The sequence below is a fragment of the Hippocampus guttulatus genome, chromosome 9 (assembly GCF_054856545.1).
Source record: "Hippocampus guttulatus isolate MCC_2025c chromosome 9, RoL_Hgut_1.0, whole genome shotgun sequence".
Lineage (NCBI taxonomy): Eukaryota > Metazoa > Chordata > Actinopteri > Syngnathiformes > Syngnathidae > Hippocampus > Hippocampus guttulatus.
Window position 1 is genome coordinate 18,567,208 of NC_141269.1, and position 18,395 is coordinate 18,585,602.

The 18,395-nt window shown below is 40.6% G+C and overlaps 1 protein-coding gene across 1 annotated transcript; it reads left to right on the forward strand.

Moving 5' to 3' along the window:
- The first annotated feature begins 423 nt into the window (after positions 1–423).
- ccdc40 (coiled-coil domain 40 molecular ruler complex subunit) lies at positions 424–17,921 on the forward strand. Its single transcript, XM_086121199.1, has 25 exons — positions 424–566; positions 1,336–1,469; positions 2,148–2,208; positions 2,298–2,431; positions 2,575–2,635; positions 2,724–2,857; positions 3,015–3,075; positions 3,164–3,297; positions 3,445–3,529; positions 3,617–3,744; positions 3,944–4,027; positions 4,150–4,369; positions 5,228–5,385; positions 8,004–8,126; positions 8,452–8,573; positions 9,724–9,967; positions 10,053–10,235; positions 11,988–12,233; positions 12,601–12,814; positions 12,913–13,082; positions 13,156–13,247; positions 13,328–13,442; positions 15,015–15,203; positions 15,283–15,330; positions 15,525–17,921. The coding sequence occupies exons 2-25, from the start codon at positions 1,341–1,343 to the stop codon at positions 15,759–15,761; spliced, it is 3,372 nt and encodes a 1,123-aa protein (XP_085977325.1). The 5' UTR covers positions 424–566; positions 1,336–1,340; the 3' UTR covers positions 15,762–17,921.
- Positions 17,922–18,395: the final 474 nt, after the last annotated feature.

The window sequence follows — 18,395 nt, forward strand, 5'->3', positions numbered from 1 at the left end:
CACTTCTCTATCATTTACAGCACCAATGAATATAACAAAGGAGTTCTTTTATAAAATATTTAACTATTATTACATCATCATCATACTGTTTTGACTCAGTCACTACCTCCTTTACTCATTCACGTTCCTCTACTGCCCCGCTGTGGTACGTGAATGCCATGACATTCCATTTAACCATTTCCTCAACAAAAAAACTGACAAACAATTATTTTAAGATGTTGATACTTTATTCATATCCTGCCAAAACGTGTGATTGAAATTTAAATCGTGCAGAACTTAATTACACATCTTCATTTCCCGAGGTGATATTCTTATAAGTACATTACGTCAACACTGATAAAACAATGCAATGTAAATGCAATTTTGAAATCTACTTGACTATGACGTGATTTATGCCATGAATGTGCCCTGCAACGTGTAAAAACACCAGCTCCACACTGCACGTCTGTGCTTTTTATGACTTACTGTTGCTGGGATGACGGGAATCAGCAGCGATTATCGCCAAATTACTTGAAAGCAGCGAGAGACAGTAGCAACATCTCGCAACTACGTCGGCGTGAGTACACGTGAGTACAAGCGTTATGTTTGTTACCTAGTTTGTGACTGGTTGTGTTGAACGTCCGTCAATGGCGCTGCTCCGTGTTATGACTATTGATAAGGCTCCTCATTAGTCGTAATCAAACAAGGAGAAATGATTTGTGTTCAAAGAATTTCATTTTCATCTCTTTATGATGCATTTTTAATATTTGTTCGCCTTTGCAATGCTATGTCACAGACTGACTCGGTATAGAAATTTGAACGTTTGAACGTAACCGTCAGTGAATACGTCGGTAAGTACTGAACTATTGAGACATTTTAGATTATTGTCTTCAATTGTTGGAAATAAAAACATTTTTCAATGCAACTGCTTTAGAGAGTGACGTGTTTTTCGCAGCCTACATGTGTAGATTAACAATACAACAAAAACTGACAGTCAAAGCAGTATGATTATGATGTAAGAGGTAAAAATATCCGAATTGGAAAAAAAACCTTAAAGACCCACAATTGATAAACATTTCCATTATTATTATACAACATAATACGTATCTCATGCACTACAATAGTAAGAGCAGCTTTTCAGGCATTAATGTGGACAAGCAGCAAAGAAAATGAATTTATAGACATTTCCACAATGGATTCAAAACAAAGCAGTCAATAATGCATTTGGAATTTTCAACATCTGTTTGTAGGATATATCAATTTCTTAAATGTTTGCGTGAATATTAATCCGATCAATTGCATCTGAGAATGGAATCACAGTGTCATCCGATTGTTTCCAAATTGTACGTTGATCAGCTCCAATGGAGAGAGATGAAGACCAGTTAGAAGATGAGGAGGTGATGGAGGCAGAAGAGAAAGAAACCGAGCAGCAGGATCAAAATGACCAAGCTGCAAATAATGATGGAGCAAATGTGTCACCCGTTCCACAGGTAAATGGTACTGTCAAAATATCTAGACCGGTGGTTCTCAACCTGGGTTAGATCGAACCCCAAGGGTTCAGTTAATCGGTTTCAGTGGCTCAACGGAGCCTCTGCCATGGAGGTTAAGACACAGCCGACTCAACATGTCAATTAGTTATGACACGCCCACTGCAGCTGATCACAGTACATGGCTTGTCCAATCAGTGCTGCAGGAAATTTTGTTCGCTCAGTCGTCAACGTGTGCCTGTCGTGATAGTATGTCGTGTGATTTATTTTTTTTTCCAAGATTATTTTTAATACATGCTAACCGTGTTGAGCAAAAAAAAACCAAACAAACAAAAAAAACGGTCGGACGAATATTTGCAACATGGATTCACATGCATCCCGGACAGTGATGGGACTCAGTGTCCTATCTGCATGATTTGTCAACTCATGAGCAACTCAAAACTAAAGGAACACTTCTTGAATCATATTTTTATTTTTCACTAATGAAGGTTTCGGTGAATGTGCATATGGACTGGTTGGGTTCGGTACCTCGAACAAGGTTAAGAACCACTGACCTAGACATTGTGTTTTAGAACATTGTATTTATTTTTTGTATTTCAGACCAAGTGATGAACACAAAATCACTATTATATTAATTGTCTTTAACCCGTCACTTTCATTTTTATTTTATTTTTTCCACAGGATCAGCCTGAATCGGAGCCAGTTGATGTGGACTCACAGCCAGACAGCCAGTTTCTTACACGTTGGCCTAAATCTTAATACAGCCAATTGCACATGAGAATGGAATTACAATGTGATCTGATTACTTTGAAAAATGTGCTATTTCATCAGCCTCGGTGGAGACAGCTGAAGAGCAGCTTGAAGTTGTGGTGGGAATGGAGGCAGAAGAAGGAGGAACCGAGCAGCAGGATGAAAATGACCAAAATGAAAATGATGGAAAAGCAAATGTGTCTCCCTTTCCACAGGTCAATGTTTGATACTGACAAAATACCTAGACATTGTGTTTTAGAATTTTTTTTTTTAGCTGTATTTTCAGACCAACTGATGAAGTACAAAATCACCATCATTATCATTGTCTTTAACCTGTCAATTTCATTTTTTTTCACAGGATCAGCCTGGATCTGAGCCAGTTGATGCGGACTCACAGCCAGACAGCTATTTTCTTTCAGGTTGTCTTAAATGTTAATACAACCAATTGTACATGAGAATGGAATCACAATGCCATCTGATTGTTTTGAAAATGTACTATTTCATTAGCTTCGGTCGAGACAGCTGAAGACGAGCTACGAGTTGTTGGGGGATTGGAGGCTGAAGCGGGAGGAACCGAGCAGCAGGATGGAAATGACCAAAATGCAAATGATGGTGAAGCGAATGTGTCTCCCTTTCCACAGGTAAATGTTTGGCACTGTCAAAATACTGAGACATTGTGTTTTAGAATATTATATCTTATTTTATTTTATTTTTTTGGTATTTTCAGACCAAATGATGAACAGAAAATCACCTTCATAATCATTGTATTTAACCTGTCACTCTCATTTTTTTTCACAGGATCAGCCTGGATCTGAGCCGGTAGATGCAGATTCACAGCCAGACAGCTATTTTCTCACAGGTTGGCCTGAACCTTAATACAACCAATTCTACATGAGAATGGAATCACAATGTCATCTGATCATTTTGAAAATGTACTATTTCATCAGCCTCAGTCGAGACAGCTGAAGACGAGCTAGAAGTTGTGGGGGGAACTGAGGCAGAAGAGGGAGGAACCGAGCAGCAGGATGGAAATGACCAAAATGCAAATGATGTTGAAGCAAATGTGTCTCCCTTTACACCGGTAAATGTTTGATACGGTCAAAATACAGAGACATTGTGTTTTCTTAGGATATTGTATATATTTTTTTGTATTTTCAGACCAAATGATGAACACAAAATGACCATCAAAATGAATATATTTAACCTGTCACTGTCATTGTTTTCCCAGGATCAGCCTGGATCTGAACCAGTTGATGTGGTCTCACAGCCAGACATCAGTGATATCGAAGACCCTGTTGTGAACATACACTTTGGTCAGTTTATGACAAAGACTACCGGGTTATAAAGATATTGATGCTGATTAAATGCAAGTTAATTATTTGCCCACATTATTGTTTCAGAACCGGAACATTTTGCCGAAGTTCTGTCACCACCCCACCTTATGAATTTAGTTGAGGAAAAGGAGGATAGGGAGCCCGTTATAGATGACAACGAGGAAGAAGATTTTCTTGTTCTTGATGCTGAACATGTGTGTGGCTTTTCTTTCAGGTTTAGGAATTATTATTTGTGGCAGATGAAATATCGTAACGGCTGGTCATTCTGTCTCGTATTTATGGAGATAATATTATGTACAGATGAACTTAAAATCTATCGTAAAAGCAAAGCGTGTTGCTGGATTTTGTGCACAAAACCATCATGGCTCAGATTGTCGTTTCATTTATTGACAGCCCCTGGTGGCAAAGAAGCAAGCAGCACTAAAGAATCAACTCATCAAGGAACTCAAGAGGCTAAAAATGCAACTGAATGAACAGGTGGGACATTCTTTACAGTTTGTAAACATTTTAAGCTCTACCGTGAGTGGCTGTGTTGCACTTGCGCACTCACACAATCAGGTAAAAGTCAAATGATCTTTCTATCTGTGTTACCTGTGCAGGGGGCGTTGGAGAAGGCAGAGGCAAACCAAACAGAGGAATTATATGTAGAGTTGTTCGGGGAACAGGAAAGGCTTAAAAATCTCCAGACAAGACTAGATGGACAACAGAAGTCAAAGCGCTTGGCTGAAGAGAAACATAGACAGGTACAAGAAGAACTGAAGGCAATGAAGGCTTGTCATTCCAGCACCACCAACGAGTGCACCAAGACCCGGGCTAATGGTGAGACCAGGCACAATTCTTTTCTCTCCGGCGGCTAACGGTGGGGCTTGATGTGGGGAGGAGCTAAGAAAAAAACCCCCTCATTTTCATGAGTTGAGAGGTTCTGTTGTTTTTGAAATAAAAGTATAATACACATGAGTTGAGCACGGTTGAGACTCATATTCAATATAAGGTGTAAGGTATGAATTTGCCCAAAGGTAGAGATTTTGAGAGTGTCCAATTGCGGTTATTGATGATGTCTCTGCATCCCTTTCCATGTCCACTGCTCGGTGTGACAGAAATGGCCAAATTGTAGGCCCGCGTTACCTGACTGTTTTCCCTTGTTCTTATTAGGGAATGCTTGTTTACTGTTTTGAAGCCTCCGCACATAAGAGCTACAGCTGGTGCTAATTCAGGAGTAGGACCGGGCTCATTTTTCCTCTTCTTTTTTAACCTCCTAGGAGACTGGAAGATTTATCTTCCAAACATATTGCAGCCAGCCATCAGCTCACAGTCAAAAAGCCCAAGTCCTGTTAGGAACCACAGCAATTCAGAATCAAAGACAGGCATCAACATCCATGTACAGTATTAGTTGTGAGGCTTTTATTTTGAAGTTGACATCACAGCGCTTTGCAAAATATGAACAAACATGGCGGCTTGGCTAGTGCTCATGGAGATGGCAGCTAGACTCGAGCGGTGGCAGCAGCGATTGCCGTCACACCGCCGACAGGACAGTCATCTCTGTGTCTCACACACACACACACACACACACCCTTAGTATGCAACACAAGATGGTGACGACACTATACTCTATTGTATATAGATATTGATCATCGGTGTCAGAAGCTCTTTTGACATGTCTGTTTTTTTTATGCATAGTATCCAAGCTGCAGCTAGAATTCGACAAACTTAAGTTGCATGTCAACTTCACACAAGAAGTCAGTGAAGATCTGCATTCTAATGTAAAAGCAACAAAGAATGCCACACAAAAAATCGGAACCAAGAAATCAAAGGCTGAGGACCAGAAACTCAAGCAGGTGAATGGTCTTAAATGAAATACAGAGGACTCACAGGGTTTGAATTTAATCTGTTCCATGAAGCTCTTTGACCCTCCGTATTTTTCTGATTTTTAACCCATTAGAATTAGTGGAAGTAAAATTAATCCAAGGGTAAGATTTTTGCCATCAGACGAATTGAATGAATTTTGATGATGAATTGAATTTTCTCAAAAGCTGACAGGACGCTTTATAATCCGATGCACCTTGTATATGGATAAAAATCAGATTTCTTGGACGTAGTGTTTTAAATGTTCTGTAAAGCGCTTTGTAACAGCTGCAGCGGTTGTGAAAGCGCGATATAAATAAAGCTGAATTGTATTGTATTCCCTGAGCGTAGCTCCATCTATAGTTGATGCATAACGCAACCCCAGCCACTATTGTAGCTTCTATTCTATGCGCCTTATAATGCGGTGCACCTTATATATGAAAACTGTTTTAAAATAAGCCATTCATTGAAGGTGCACCTTATACGCCAAAGCGCCTTATTGAGCGGAAAATACGGTACATAGATTACAGCAATTATTTTTCTTTGAGAAGTAATTTTGTTTAGCAATGCCTTATTTCTGGGCCAACTTTCTAATTTTGAGGAGCAATTTTTTTGCAGATGAATCTTGGGGACATTAAGCAAGTAAAAATATGACAATATAACGAGAGAATGTCAGGCTTGCAGCTACCGAACATTTCAGCATTTGAGTATCCTACTGAAAATTGTATTGATTAATCAAATATTCAGATCAAATATATTTTTGCTTGGTTAAAGAGAAATTATTTTCCTTTTGGCTTGTCCTCCATCTCAGCCTATCTTTGGCAAGTCTGTGACACCAACTGCCATTATGCCTTCCCTTACAACAGATATCAGCCCTCTCGAATGTCTTTATTTCTTTACCTCCTTACCGTGCTCATCATTGCTCTGGACCGTTGACACCATGGGCCCTATTTACATGCCCAGCGCAAGTGTAGTCTCTCGCGAGGAATCCATGCAGGAGCTTGGTCCCCACAAAGTGCATTTACAATCAAAGAAACTTTAAGAAAATCTCCACTTCCGGGTGACTGCTGTGGATGTGGCACTTGGGACCGCCTTCCAAGCCGACCGTGCGACCGTGTGACTCAAGACTCAATGCAAGTCCTGATCTTCTCTGCACTTCTCCATCAACGCCCTGGGGACAAATCATACATTTGTGATACTTTTCCAAGGCATGAACCCATACTTTTGGTCATGAATACTCACTTCTGTCTTGAGTCTAACCTCTACTTTTCTTTCCCATAACTTCATTGTTTGACTCTTGAACTTGATTCCTCAGTCGTTCCCCACTCCTGTGCACATCACGTTTGTTCTTAAAAACGGGCACCATCACACTTTTCCACCATTCATCAGGTATCTTCTCACCGTCAAGAATTCAAATGAACAGCATGGTCAAAAACTCTACAGCCATCTCTCCAGATGTTGTACCTACACCAACCTGCTGTACATCCTCTCCATCTCTTATCTCTCTATTTGGACATGTGAAGATGTTTATCACTTTTACTGTCCAACCTGGCATACAAAAATAAACGTATCTTTATTGGCCTTTGCCACCTTCACCTTTGCTGTTCTTCACTTCTCCTTGTATTATTGCCTCCTCTCCTCAGTCCTCTCAATATCCTACTCCTTTTCAGCTAATCTCTTTCCCCGTATGCTTTCCTGGACTTTTAAATGTTTTTTTTTTTTACTTGAAGACGTTCCAAGTACTGTTTTGTCTGTCTCTCTTATCACCTTGGCTGTAGTGGTACAGTATTCTCCTGCACACCGAGGAGCTTTTGGTTCCAACTCTGATTTCCCGCGTGTTGGTGAAGTAAGTGTGCTGTGCCACTTCACCACCCGCTTTGCAGTTTGTATGAGCTGCAACAACATTTTGACTCATGAATTGCGATGCATACCCGCTTATTTCGAGCCTTGGATTACACAAATCAAATTACAGCAATCAAAATGATATAATTCACTTCATAAACTGAAAAATGCAACATATTTTTCTCAAAACACTTATTGCATTATATTAGTATTAACCAACAAGTAGTCCAATCGCCTGGTCTGAAATACCAAATGACAACTGCTATGAGTTGGTCCTCTTAAACAGTGTGCGGCATAGTCATTAAACATTAATTTAATGATTAGCGGGGAAAGCAAATCTTCAATCATCAAGCATTTTCACTTTACAGTTTTAAAATGCCAAGAGCAAGTATCATAGAAAAAAATAAATGAAATTTCAGATAGAGGCTTACAAGATGGCAGCAAAGCCCTTTTTTTCTATTAGACAATGCTGAGGTTTAACTAAACGTAACTCAGATCCTCACTTCAACATAGTTCCTTGTATAGTTCCTTGGTCTAACGATGGGCCAAAGCAATAATTTCAGATTTGACATAGCTTTGGCCTGACCATAAAGTCAATAGGCGAGTTTTTCAGGGAATAAAGGTTCCCCACTAAAATATGTCAATAGGGAAATGTATGAAGGCTGAGCTGTGAATATGTGGGGGTTCACTGTATACAATAAACATTTCTTTCAGGGAATTACTCAATGGATGCTGATTAAATGTTATTGACAAATTGCTGTACCAACAGGATTTGTATGTAGAGCGCCTCACGAAGGAATTGGACAGACTGACACAACAGATGGACCTCTTTGAGGTCCAGACCCATGCCCAAGCAGAGACAACACTGGCAACCAAAGAAGCTCTTTTTGAGGTATATAGTGTCCACCACACAAAATACCCACAGTCCTCCTGCATCCCATAAGATGTTTATTAGGTTAGCTGAAGACTCTACATTGCCGAAAGATGTCAACGTGAGAGTGAATGAATAGTCGCTTGTACGTACGCTGCAACTGACCAGTGACCAGTCCAGGGTATTCCCAGCCTCCCCCAAAGTGTGCTGGGAAAAGTTCTACTTACCCGAGAAACCTACTGAAGACAAGCGTTATAGAAAATGGATGGCTCGACAGATATATTGTATTATTCCCATGAAGGAGGAGTAAGTAACCCCTTTGTCTTTTATGCAAATGTGTGTTCAGGCTGAAATGCAAATGGAGTCTCTGGCGATGGCACAAAAGCAGTTGCTGCAGCAGTGGAACCGCAGCCTGCTCAATATGAGAAAGCAAGATGAGGAATTTGGAGCAATGCAGCAGGCTGTATGGTAAGAATGTTTCACAAACATTGGAATTAGATCTTTGTCTTTAAAAGGCAAGGACCCTAGAATACCTTGTGTATTTATTTGATAATTATTTGACAGATTTTCTTCATGTTTATCCCCTTGGTGTTATTCATTTATTATCCTATATTACATTTTTTTCATAGTACAGTACTATAGAAGAGATTATCTTCGGAACTGCACCAGCGTTTTCAGTGTCTGTACATATCGTTTGTACTTCTTATAATTTGCAAGTAGTTATAACGGACATTGCCCAAGTTCATCACTGTGAGAGAATGAGATACTGAACATTGAATATGCTTAGAACTTCAATTTTACGAAGGCAGTGCATTCAATTTGTGTCACATTGAAGAAACAATTACGTTTACATTCCTCTCACGGTTGATCTGGCTTTGCATATGCGCAATTCACCTGTAGCCAAGGGGTTGTGAGTATCTATTATGAGTATCTATTGATGATATATATGCTTCTACGTAACTTTGTTGCCAAAAGTCTCCTAAAAATTGGAAAAGGTGGCTAGCTTTATTGCTTGTAACAATTTACATTGCCAAGAAAGTATGAAAATGAACCGGTGCTAACACATCTTCAAATCAGTGCCAATTGTAAACGGTGCTGGGAAAGTTTATTGTCTATGCACTCTAGTTCAAAGTTCAGTTCACAAATTTAAAAATGAACCAGTTCTGTTCATAGATCCACGTTCACCATACCAAAAATGAAATAGTTTATCGTTCATTTTTTTATACAATACGTCGCTGTGAGATTTTGCCCTCAAAATATAAAAATATCGTTATTTCACCTTTGTTGCCAGCCATTCAATCATACGAGTAGACAGCTGCAACTTTGACCCTCCAATCTTGCCTACCATGCTCGTCTCACAAAGTCCAAAGGGAAAACGCTCTAAAGCCTATCAGGGGCTAACAAACAGTAACTTACCGCACTATTTGTCGCCATGTATGGTTATCACCGCTGGCTCTTTTTTTCCCCCTGCAAGCTGATGATACCCCTGCTGGGGCTTCATTTGCCAATGATGTGCTATTGATACACAAATATCAAAGCCCATTCAATAAATAACCTCCTTTTTGACAACGGTAGATTTGTTGCATCAATAGAGTCATGCGAGTAATGTTTCCCGTAGCATGGCTGAGCACCAAGTGATCATACTGGACAAAGAGATTGAAGGCAACAAGAAATCAATCTCGGAACTGCAAGAGAAAAGTGAGACTTTGACCATGATGCTGAACTGCGCCCAGATGGACTGCGAAGTCACCAAAAAGATGATCACGCAGAAGCAGAGCCAGCATGAAATTCTGCAGGACCAGTACAGCGTCTACATTCGTGCTCTGGGGCAGACAGAGCAGACGCTTGTAGAACTCACTAAGGTCGAGACAAGACTTCTAAGGAAACCATCTACTGTATGATTTTACTGACCACATAAATAATATGTCTTGCCTTTTATTTTTACAGAAGGAGAACGGCCTTCAGGTTGAGATGACTGATCAGAGACGGAAGCTGGAAAAAAATAAAAATAAGCATCTTGAGTTGGAGAACTCCATCATGACCCAAATGCTGCAGAAGCTCATGGACAACAAGGCTGCTCAGTATTACCAGCGACTCACTAACAAGAAAGCCTCCCTCAAGAAAGAAAAGGTAAACAGAGGTTCTCAACTCCTTAGAGTCAAGAGTCTCACATCCAAGTCTCACTATTTTGTGCCTCCAACATAAGGTTGTGGCGATCGCAAGAAACAAAGTACAGTAGAAGCTCTTGCACAATCCTTTGCAGATCACTATTCAAATCTTGTTTGGATCCAGTTTCCAAAAAAGAAAGCTTGGAAATACAAATAATGTTGAGCGCAATCCATTCAGTTTATCATCTGCTTGGTCTGGTAAGGGGAATTGAATTACTCAGTTCTAGGACTGTCGTCATAAAGCCTTCTTATCTGTTAAGGCACCTAAAAGGAAAAAGTCATACGAGTATTAAAAGAAGATAACTGCATGACAAACGTGCAGATGTGATGACTGATTTTGATTGGTGAGATGTATGATTGATTTTCCGTTACTTGTACAGGGAGTGCACCACACACGACCAAACATCGAAGATGGATGCACTACACTGACTGCATGCAAAATTAGCATCGAACAAAGTCGAGAACACAATTTGCACTCGGAGATCCCCTTTTATCATTTAATTCCTTTTTGATCGATCTTTCATGTGCTTTTATCAGCTTTGCAAGATAATTTGGGTTGTAAATGAGCAGGGTGCCCCTTTCCCAAGCTCTTTTCATTGATCAGAAATACCTGTGATTTTGAATGGTGCGTTTTAACATTTAAATTGAAATCTAAATAAACTTTACTCTGATTGGCTCTTCGTTCTGCTTAGTTTAATATGGCAAAAGTGCTTGTTTCTCAATAGTGGTTGTCTTGTGGCCACCATATGTCTCTTCATTGAGTTGGCTCCAAAGAAATTTAGCGAATTGTACCCGGCGACAGTGCATCCTCAGTGATCTCAGCAGGGCGAAAGCGCGGTCCCCCCTGCCATGACCTTGCAGCCACACAGCAGGTCCACTGCAGGGGGACTGAACAGCGAATGAGTGTGTGTCTTGATATACTGTATTTTCCGCACTATAAGGTGCGTATTTTCCGCACTATAAGGCGCACCTAAAAGCATCCAATTTCCTCAAAAGCCGAGAGTGCACTTTATAATCCGATGCGCCTTATATATGGATCAATATTCTGATTTCTTGGACATAGTATTTTAAATGTTCTGTGAAGTGCTTTGTTACTGCTGCAGCGGTTGTGAAAGCTCTATTTAAATAAAGCTGCATTGTCTTGTATTGTATTTCCTTTAGCGTAGCTCCACCTAGTGGATGCATAGCGCTACCGCAGCCACAATTGTAGCATCTATTCTATGCCCCTTTTAATATGGTGTGCCCTATATATGAAAATAGTATTAAAACAGGCCATTTATTGAAGGCGCACCTTATCCTCCAAAGCGCCTTATAGTGCGGAAAATCCGGCATATTACACATTCTTTTACACATACACATACAAATGGTGATGCTGCGCCACCTGACAGCCACCAAAGGGGACTGATCAATGTGTGTGTGAATGTGTGGGTGTGTATCTTAAATCCCGGGAATCTATTAGTATTTTTCCTGATTTGAGTGTGAATGTAGTAACCATGAAGTAGGCACACACCTGACTAATAAATCACAATCTTACATCATAGTGGCGCCAAATTCAAATCCAACCGTGCTGCAAGCCTTCTACCTTTTATCATCTGTTGCATCCAATCCACAGACTGCAGAGATGTCACAGGTTCATGTCAGACTTTAACGTATGCAAAAATCATTGGGGAAAAGAATGGCAGCATCATATTCCTCATTCCTTTTCTTCATCTAGTTCTATCAGCTGTGGCAATTGGAGAGTTCTGTTATGGCGGCTGCCCTGGAGAGCAATGTGATCAACGAGAAACTGGAAAACTTGGCCCGAACTCAGAAGGAGCTTGATGAAGAAATTAGAAAATATAACAAGGTGGTCGCATCTAACCAGACTAACAGTTCATCGATTGATGCACTCATCGCACAGAAGCAGACCACCATTGCAAACATCAACAAGAAAATTGACCTCATCGCAGCTCGAACTGGGGTAAGGAGTCCTGATTGCTTACCTCTTGATTATTAAAAACAGCCCAGCCCATCTTGGGAATTAAAGTTCTTGGCATTACAGATATTTACATGTAAGAGCCAAAGTCCAGCATGCTGCCTGTTCTTGCTCTATGACTACAAGACTTTACTCCTTCAGAAACTTGAGTTCCTTAAGGAAATCCTCTGATACTGATGGGCTAATGTTGTGTCATGAAACTGACATCGCAAGGATGCCCAAACATCACGCTACAACAATCTGCATGCTGTCTGCAAAATTAGACACACCCTGACTAAACCTACATGTTTATCATTGTCATCCGATATATGTGTGTGTGTGTGTGTGTGTGTGTGTGTGTGTTTGTTTTCAGCATGAAGACCTCAGTCCGCTGCAAATCAAGATTGAAGCAATCAAGACTCAAATTGAGACATTATCACAGAAAATGAAGAATGATCAGCAGCTGTGGCTGAAGCTTCAGGGAACGCTCATAGGATTAACCCTGGAGATTCAGACACACAACAAGGAATATAACAAACTGCAGACAAAGTACACCGCGGTTTGTCAGAAGAAGCTTTACTTGGAACGTATGTTACATATCCAGCGACGCCAACACTTTTTCACAATCGTCCGATGAGCATCATTTGCAAGACATAATCCCCCGAGTTGGAATGCTTTCTTCCAGGCCAGCTTGAAGTTCTGCACCGTGAGGAGAACGAGGTGGAGAAGAGCAATAAGATGCTTCAAAGAGATTTACTCAAGCTCAATACGCTTCTGAGCAAGAACACACAGCTGCGTTACGCTTTGGAGCAGGAGAACGCTGTGATGGAGACCGAATTCCTTCATAAGCTTAAGGTTTCCTCTTGCTTCTCATTCTCTTGCGTCATATTGTTGCCGAAGGCTTGGTGTGACGTAACGTAACGTTTAGGAGGCAGAGCGGGAGTCTATAGAGATGGAGGCAAAGCTGGAGAAGACCCAGGAGGAAAAAGAGAAACTTCTCAGCAGTCTGGTGGAGGCCGAGTCAGTTGTTTGCTCAATAGGAATTCCTCTTTGGCGCGTCGTCAAAATGCATGCAAATAAGCCTGTGTTTGATGTGACAGGCGTCAAATTATGCTTTGGGAAAAGAAGACCCATGTCATGAAGGAGACCCGTTTAGTTGTGCAAGAGGGTCAAGGAGACATCCAAATAATGAGGGATGATGTTCATCGTATGGAGGTATAAACTCTCTCTTATTTTGTTGTTCGACTTCTTCCTTTCATAACTTTGCTGCTGTGAATTGGGAATTTCTCCATTGCGAGACTAATAAAGGCTTTCTTATCTTATCTTCTCCTGAGAAATGTGCACTGGTCATAAAATGTCATGTTGGAAATTGCCCACTGGTCCCAGATCCCTCGATCTTACTGAATTAATTAAATTTTATTTATTTATTTTTATTGGGGGCATTTGAAGGTCTTGATGAAACAGGAAAATATACAAAACATAAATGATCTCAGCGAACGCATTACCAAACGTCATTACGTGCATAATTCGTGCTGGGGTAAAAAGTGTTCTTCAGGAGTGGAGGACACCCGGAGAAAAGTGTTTTCAAAACAATGTTCGTCATGTCGAAAGTATGTCATAAATAAAAATGTTTTTTAGAAAAGATTTTTTAATTTTTCCCCTGCATGGAAACCTAAGGGAGAACCTGTACACTGCAGGATGTAACTAAAGTAATTAAAACAAATAAAAAAAACAATTTAGCATTTTTCAAGTCCTAGATATTTTCCTTACAGTAATTTTAAAGAACAACAATTAAAATAAGACTGATTTATTTATTGAATCAAAACAATCCATTTTTATAACTTACCGGTACACATTTTTAACTTCGACAAATAACTGGGACATCTATCGGTTTTGAAATTCTACTATGACTCTTGTCCGCCAAAGTCTGCCCACCCCTGTTCTAACCCCAACTGATTGTCAGATTAAATGAAGGTATAATCTAAGATTGCTCCCTGTGAACTGTTCCTTTTTTTTTAAACTAATTTTTGAGATTTATAATAATCATCTGTTTTGAGCTGGAATGCGCATAATAAGGCCGCAGATGTTTTTTTGGATCTTATGTCTGTACATCTTGAAAAATGGCTCCCTTTGTTTGCCGTTGTGAACGTTACGAACCCACTATTCCAAGTGTGTCAAACCCATTTTTGTTGTGGGCCACATTGTAGTTGTGTGTAGTTGTTTCTTTCAGAGGGTCGTTGTGTCTGTGAACCCATCGCCTAATATTTCATAAACAACAAACTGATGAGTCACTAGTTTTGCAATCAGAGGCAACTAAAACTGTTTAAATATGATGACATTCTTTTCAAAAGGGAAATTAGTAACAAAAGATGCTTGCAATGTCTCAACGTTTTTAAAAGCGAAGGCAATTTGCAATTTGGGTACAGATTTTTTAGCAAGAAACATGAAGTCAATGCGCATAACTTTCTTTTGCGGACCACATAAAATGATGTGGCGTGTCAGATGTGGCCCCAGGGCCTTGAGTTTGGCACCTGTACATGTAAAATAAAAAGTACTGTATTTGTACAGGTGTTCTTGAACAAGGAAATTCTTGTATTGGCATAAGTATCAAATATTTGCCTGGAAAGGTCTTAATACGATGCAAGTTTAATATTCCGAGGTTAATTTCTTGTTTCTTTTGTCCACAGCGTGCAAAAACTTTCTAGGAGCTGCGAAAGGGGATTGCAAATGCTGAGAGACTTGAGAGTGTGTGTGGAGTGTTGACTGGATTTGTGTTGATCATTTCAGCGTTGGCTCAGTCTGCTGATGAGGCAGCGTGAGCAGCTCCTGCGGGACAGCATTTCAGTTGTGGAAAGGAGAGGAAACATCATCGAGCGCAATGAGGTCATGGCTCGTAGCACTAAAAAAGCCACCACCAAGGGTGAGCTGCATCTGATGAATGATGGCTTGCGGCGAAAAATCACAGAAATACACAAGGTGGTCAATCCGGGCGCACGTTATATGCACTGAGGGCAAATTGTTCAACTACCTAATGTATCTCATATGTATATTTCAGTTAGTGAAAGAGTATGACCAGGAGATCAGAGAGCTGCAAGAGGGTCAGGTAAGGCGTATCCCTTATTTCTCTCGACTGAATAATAACCTTAAGCATAGCTGATGTTTGATGTCTTGTTTTCACTGTTTGTAAAGGCTGGTAATCGATAACGTTGAATCGATTTTCTACATTATAAGTTGGAAGTTAAACTTCCTTTCTGATCATGTCAGCCTTCCGATGATTATGCACATTCTCCCCCCCAGGAAGAATTTCAGAACAAGGCCAAGAAGATTGAGGAGATGATTGATGGCACTCCATCCACCACTGCTTCACTTGAAGCCGCTCTGCAGGGCGAGACGGAGCGAGTGCACACCGTCAGCAGCATCATTCAGCGTGTGTGGGTGGAGATGCCCAAGTACCAGGGCTCACTCTGGAAAGTCTTGCGGTCACTGACAGAATACACAGAATCTGAAGATGGAAGCGTCAACACAGTGGGATAAAATGAACAAGAGTAATAGGAAATGCCTCCAACCGTATTGTAAATAAAGACATGATTTGTACACTTTCTGTGGTTTGTGGTCAGGTTTTAGCAGCTACAAGTTTCCACTTGTCTTAAGACTTTGAAGAACCACTGCTTGTCAGGATGCACTTAGACTGCAAGGTTCGAGCGACCCAGTTAAAATCCTTTTCCTCCATGGCCCAATATGGATTTACGTAATGGCGGTGTAAACATATTCAGATGTCATTGCATAAAAAGACAAGATCAACACAAATTCTCACAAACTTTTAAACTTTTTTTATACTTTTGATGCCTGTGGTTTAGACACGAATGGCTGAAAGAAACTGGATACTTAACAGACGAGCAAAGTGCCAGTTCTTCAGTTGTGTTTGGATATCTGTTTATGAGCACGCTGTGTCTGCACTGCAAATTGGCCACTGTTAAAAGTTGGGGAACAGTGTTAAAAACAGAATGCTGGTGTTGCATTAACTCCACCCAGGAATAAAAGTCAAGGCTGGAACAATGATACGGTGTTAAACTGGGGTATCACCTGCATTCAACCCTGATTGCTGTATTTGAAATTAAAACCATGTGTGTAATGAGTGAAGATGACTGGTTAGAGTCGAGACAATTTTGTTTAGAATCATTTTCTTCCCTGCTTGTAAGAAGAAGTCAAACTTGACTGATGGAGGAAACACTTTCACACAAATGCGTTTGAGAAAGTCCGTATATTGTCATTGTTGTGTCCTTTCCATTATCAGTAATGTGGTCATGTCCATTAGACCGTATACACCAAAGTTATATGCTGCATTTGTTTGTGAAATGATTTACTGTACCTTGTCGACTATGGACAACTAACCTGTTCTGAGGTGATCATGGTTCTTTTGTCCACCTAAGGAGTTGATTTCATCTACTGCAGTAGGGGCACTTGACTACTCATACACTCGGAACTTCCATCCATCCATCTTCAACACCGCTTATCCTGACCAGGTCGCGGGAGTTTGCTGGAGTCTATCCCAGCTTACTTCAAACAGAAGGCAGACTAACCCCCGAACTAGTTGCCAGTCAGTCAGAGGGCACATACAGAGATAGACAACCAACCATACCCACAATCTCACAGTCACTGAGTGGCAACCAATCCCATGCTGTCCACACACAAGTCAGGCGCCAGCGATGGCCAAGCGGCCCTGTCATAACTAATTGGCATCTTGAGTCGGGTGTATCTTTATGTCCATGGCAGAGGCTCCGTTGAACCCCTGAGACCAATTCACCGAACCCCTGGGGTTCGATCAAACCCACGTTAAGAGCCACTGGTCCTGCATCAAGTCATAAAAGCAAAAGCCCAAGAGATCTGCGGGCAGAGCAGTTCTTACATGGGCAGTCTTGTCATAAGGATGGAAGAGTTTCACACAACCATGGCATACCTTTCTTGAATTGTTACAATTAACTGGAAATCCATCCATCCATTTTCCGATTCGCCTTATCCTCACAAGGGATGCGGGGGGTGCTGGAGCCTATCTCAGCTGTCTACGGCCAGTAGGCAAGATACACCCTGAACCGGTTGCCAGCCAATCGCAGGGCACACATAGACCGGCCGCCTGAACTGGAAATGTATGAGAATAATAAACTTACCTGTAGCGTGTGGTTTAAGGACAGTTTCTGACAATCATGGCAGAGGAATATTACCTTGTCATGTTTCGGTTTGTGACCAACAGGTGGCACTGTAGGGCTCTCCCTGCAGCTGCACACCTGTTGGTCGTTATTTAGTTAGCTGTATAAAAGGACTCCCACTCGACCACTCATTGTCAGATCATTGTTTGTTTTCTTGTTTGCTTCTGTCAGGTTTGTTTCAGTCATGTTTCGGTCATGTTTCTGTAATTGAGAGTTTTTAGCTTCTGCCATGGTTTTTGTTTGTTACTTTGGATTAGTTTTGTTCTTTGGATTTTGTTTTGGATTTAGTTTTCTCTATGTTTTAATATAATTTGTCAAGTACACCTGCTCCTCTCTCCTGCCTGCTTTTTGAGGTCCACCACCTCGCAATGTGACATACCTAGTGGCAATATTGTTAGTCCTTAACAAATTTAAGTTGGTGAAAATACAATTTATACTGTAAATTGTGTCATAAAATTAGCAAATGCAAAAAAATACAATCTTATGTCGAACAAAATTCTACTGTATTTTTCTTCACTTTTTGAAATTTGCTTCATGTTATCTCTCTCTCGATGGGTATTTACATTACTGTAACACCAATAAAAAACATGAAATAAACTTACCCAGAATTTCAATTTAAGTCAAAGAGAGTGCATGGCTTAGCTCTTCATGACTGAAGCTGGGCCGGCCAACAATAGGCTAACAGTTGAGGGTATCTTAACTCGTAATAAACATCGCCAACATTTATGCAGCAAATATACAACATAGCTAGCAGTTTCAAACAACATGTATACTTATCTGTGTCTGCAAAAGTGGAAGCTGCTCCTTTTGCTCATGATATCTCTTGGCTTGTCGTGTAAAGTGAACACAAACAGTCCAACGTAGTTTTCACCAACAGCAGTTGCATCTCTACGCCTGAAATGGGCGATTTGTCGCTGCATGCTGTTGGGTCGACTGACGTGCACATTCAATGAACTTTAAAATG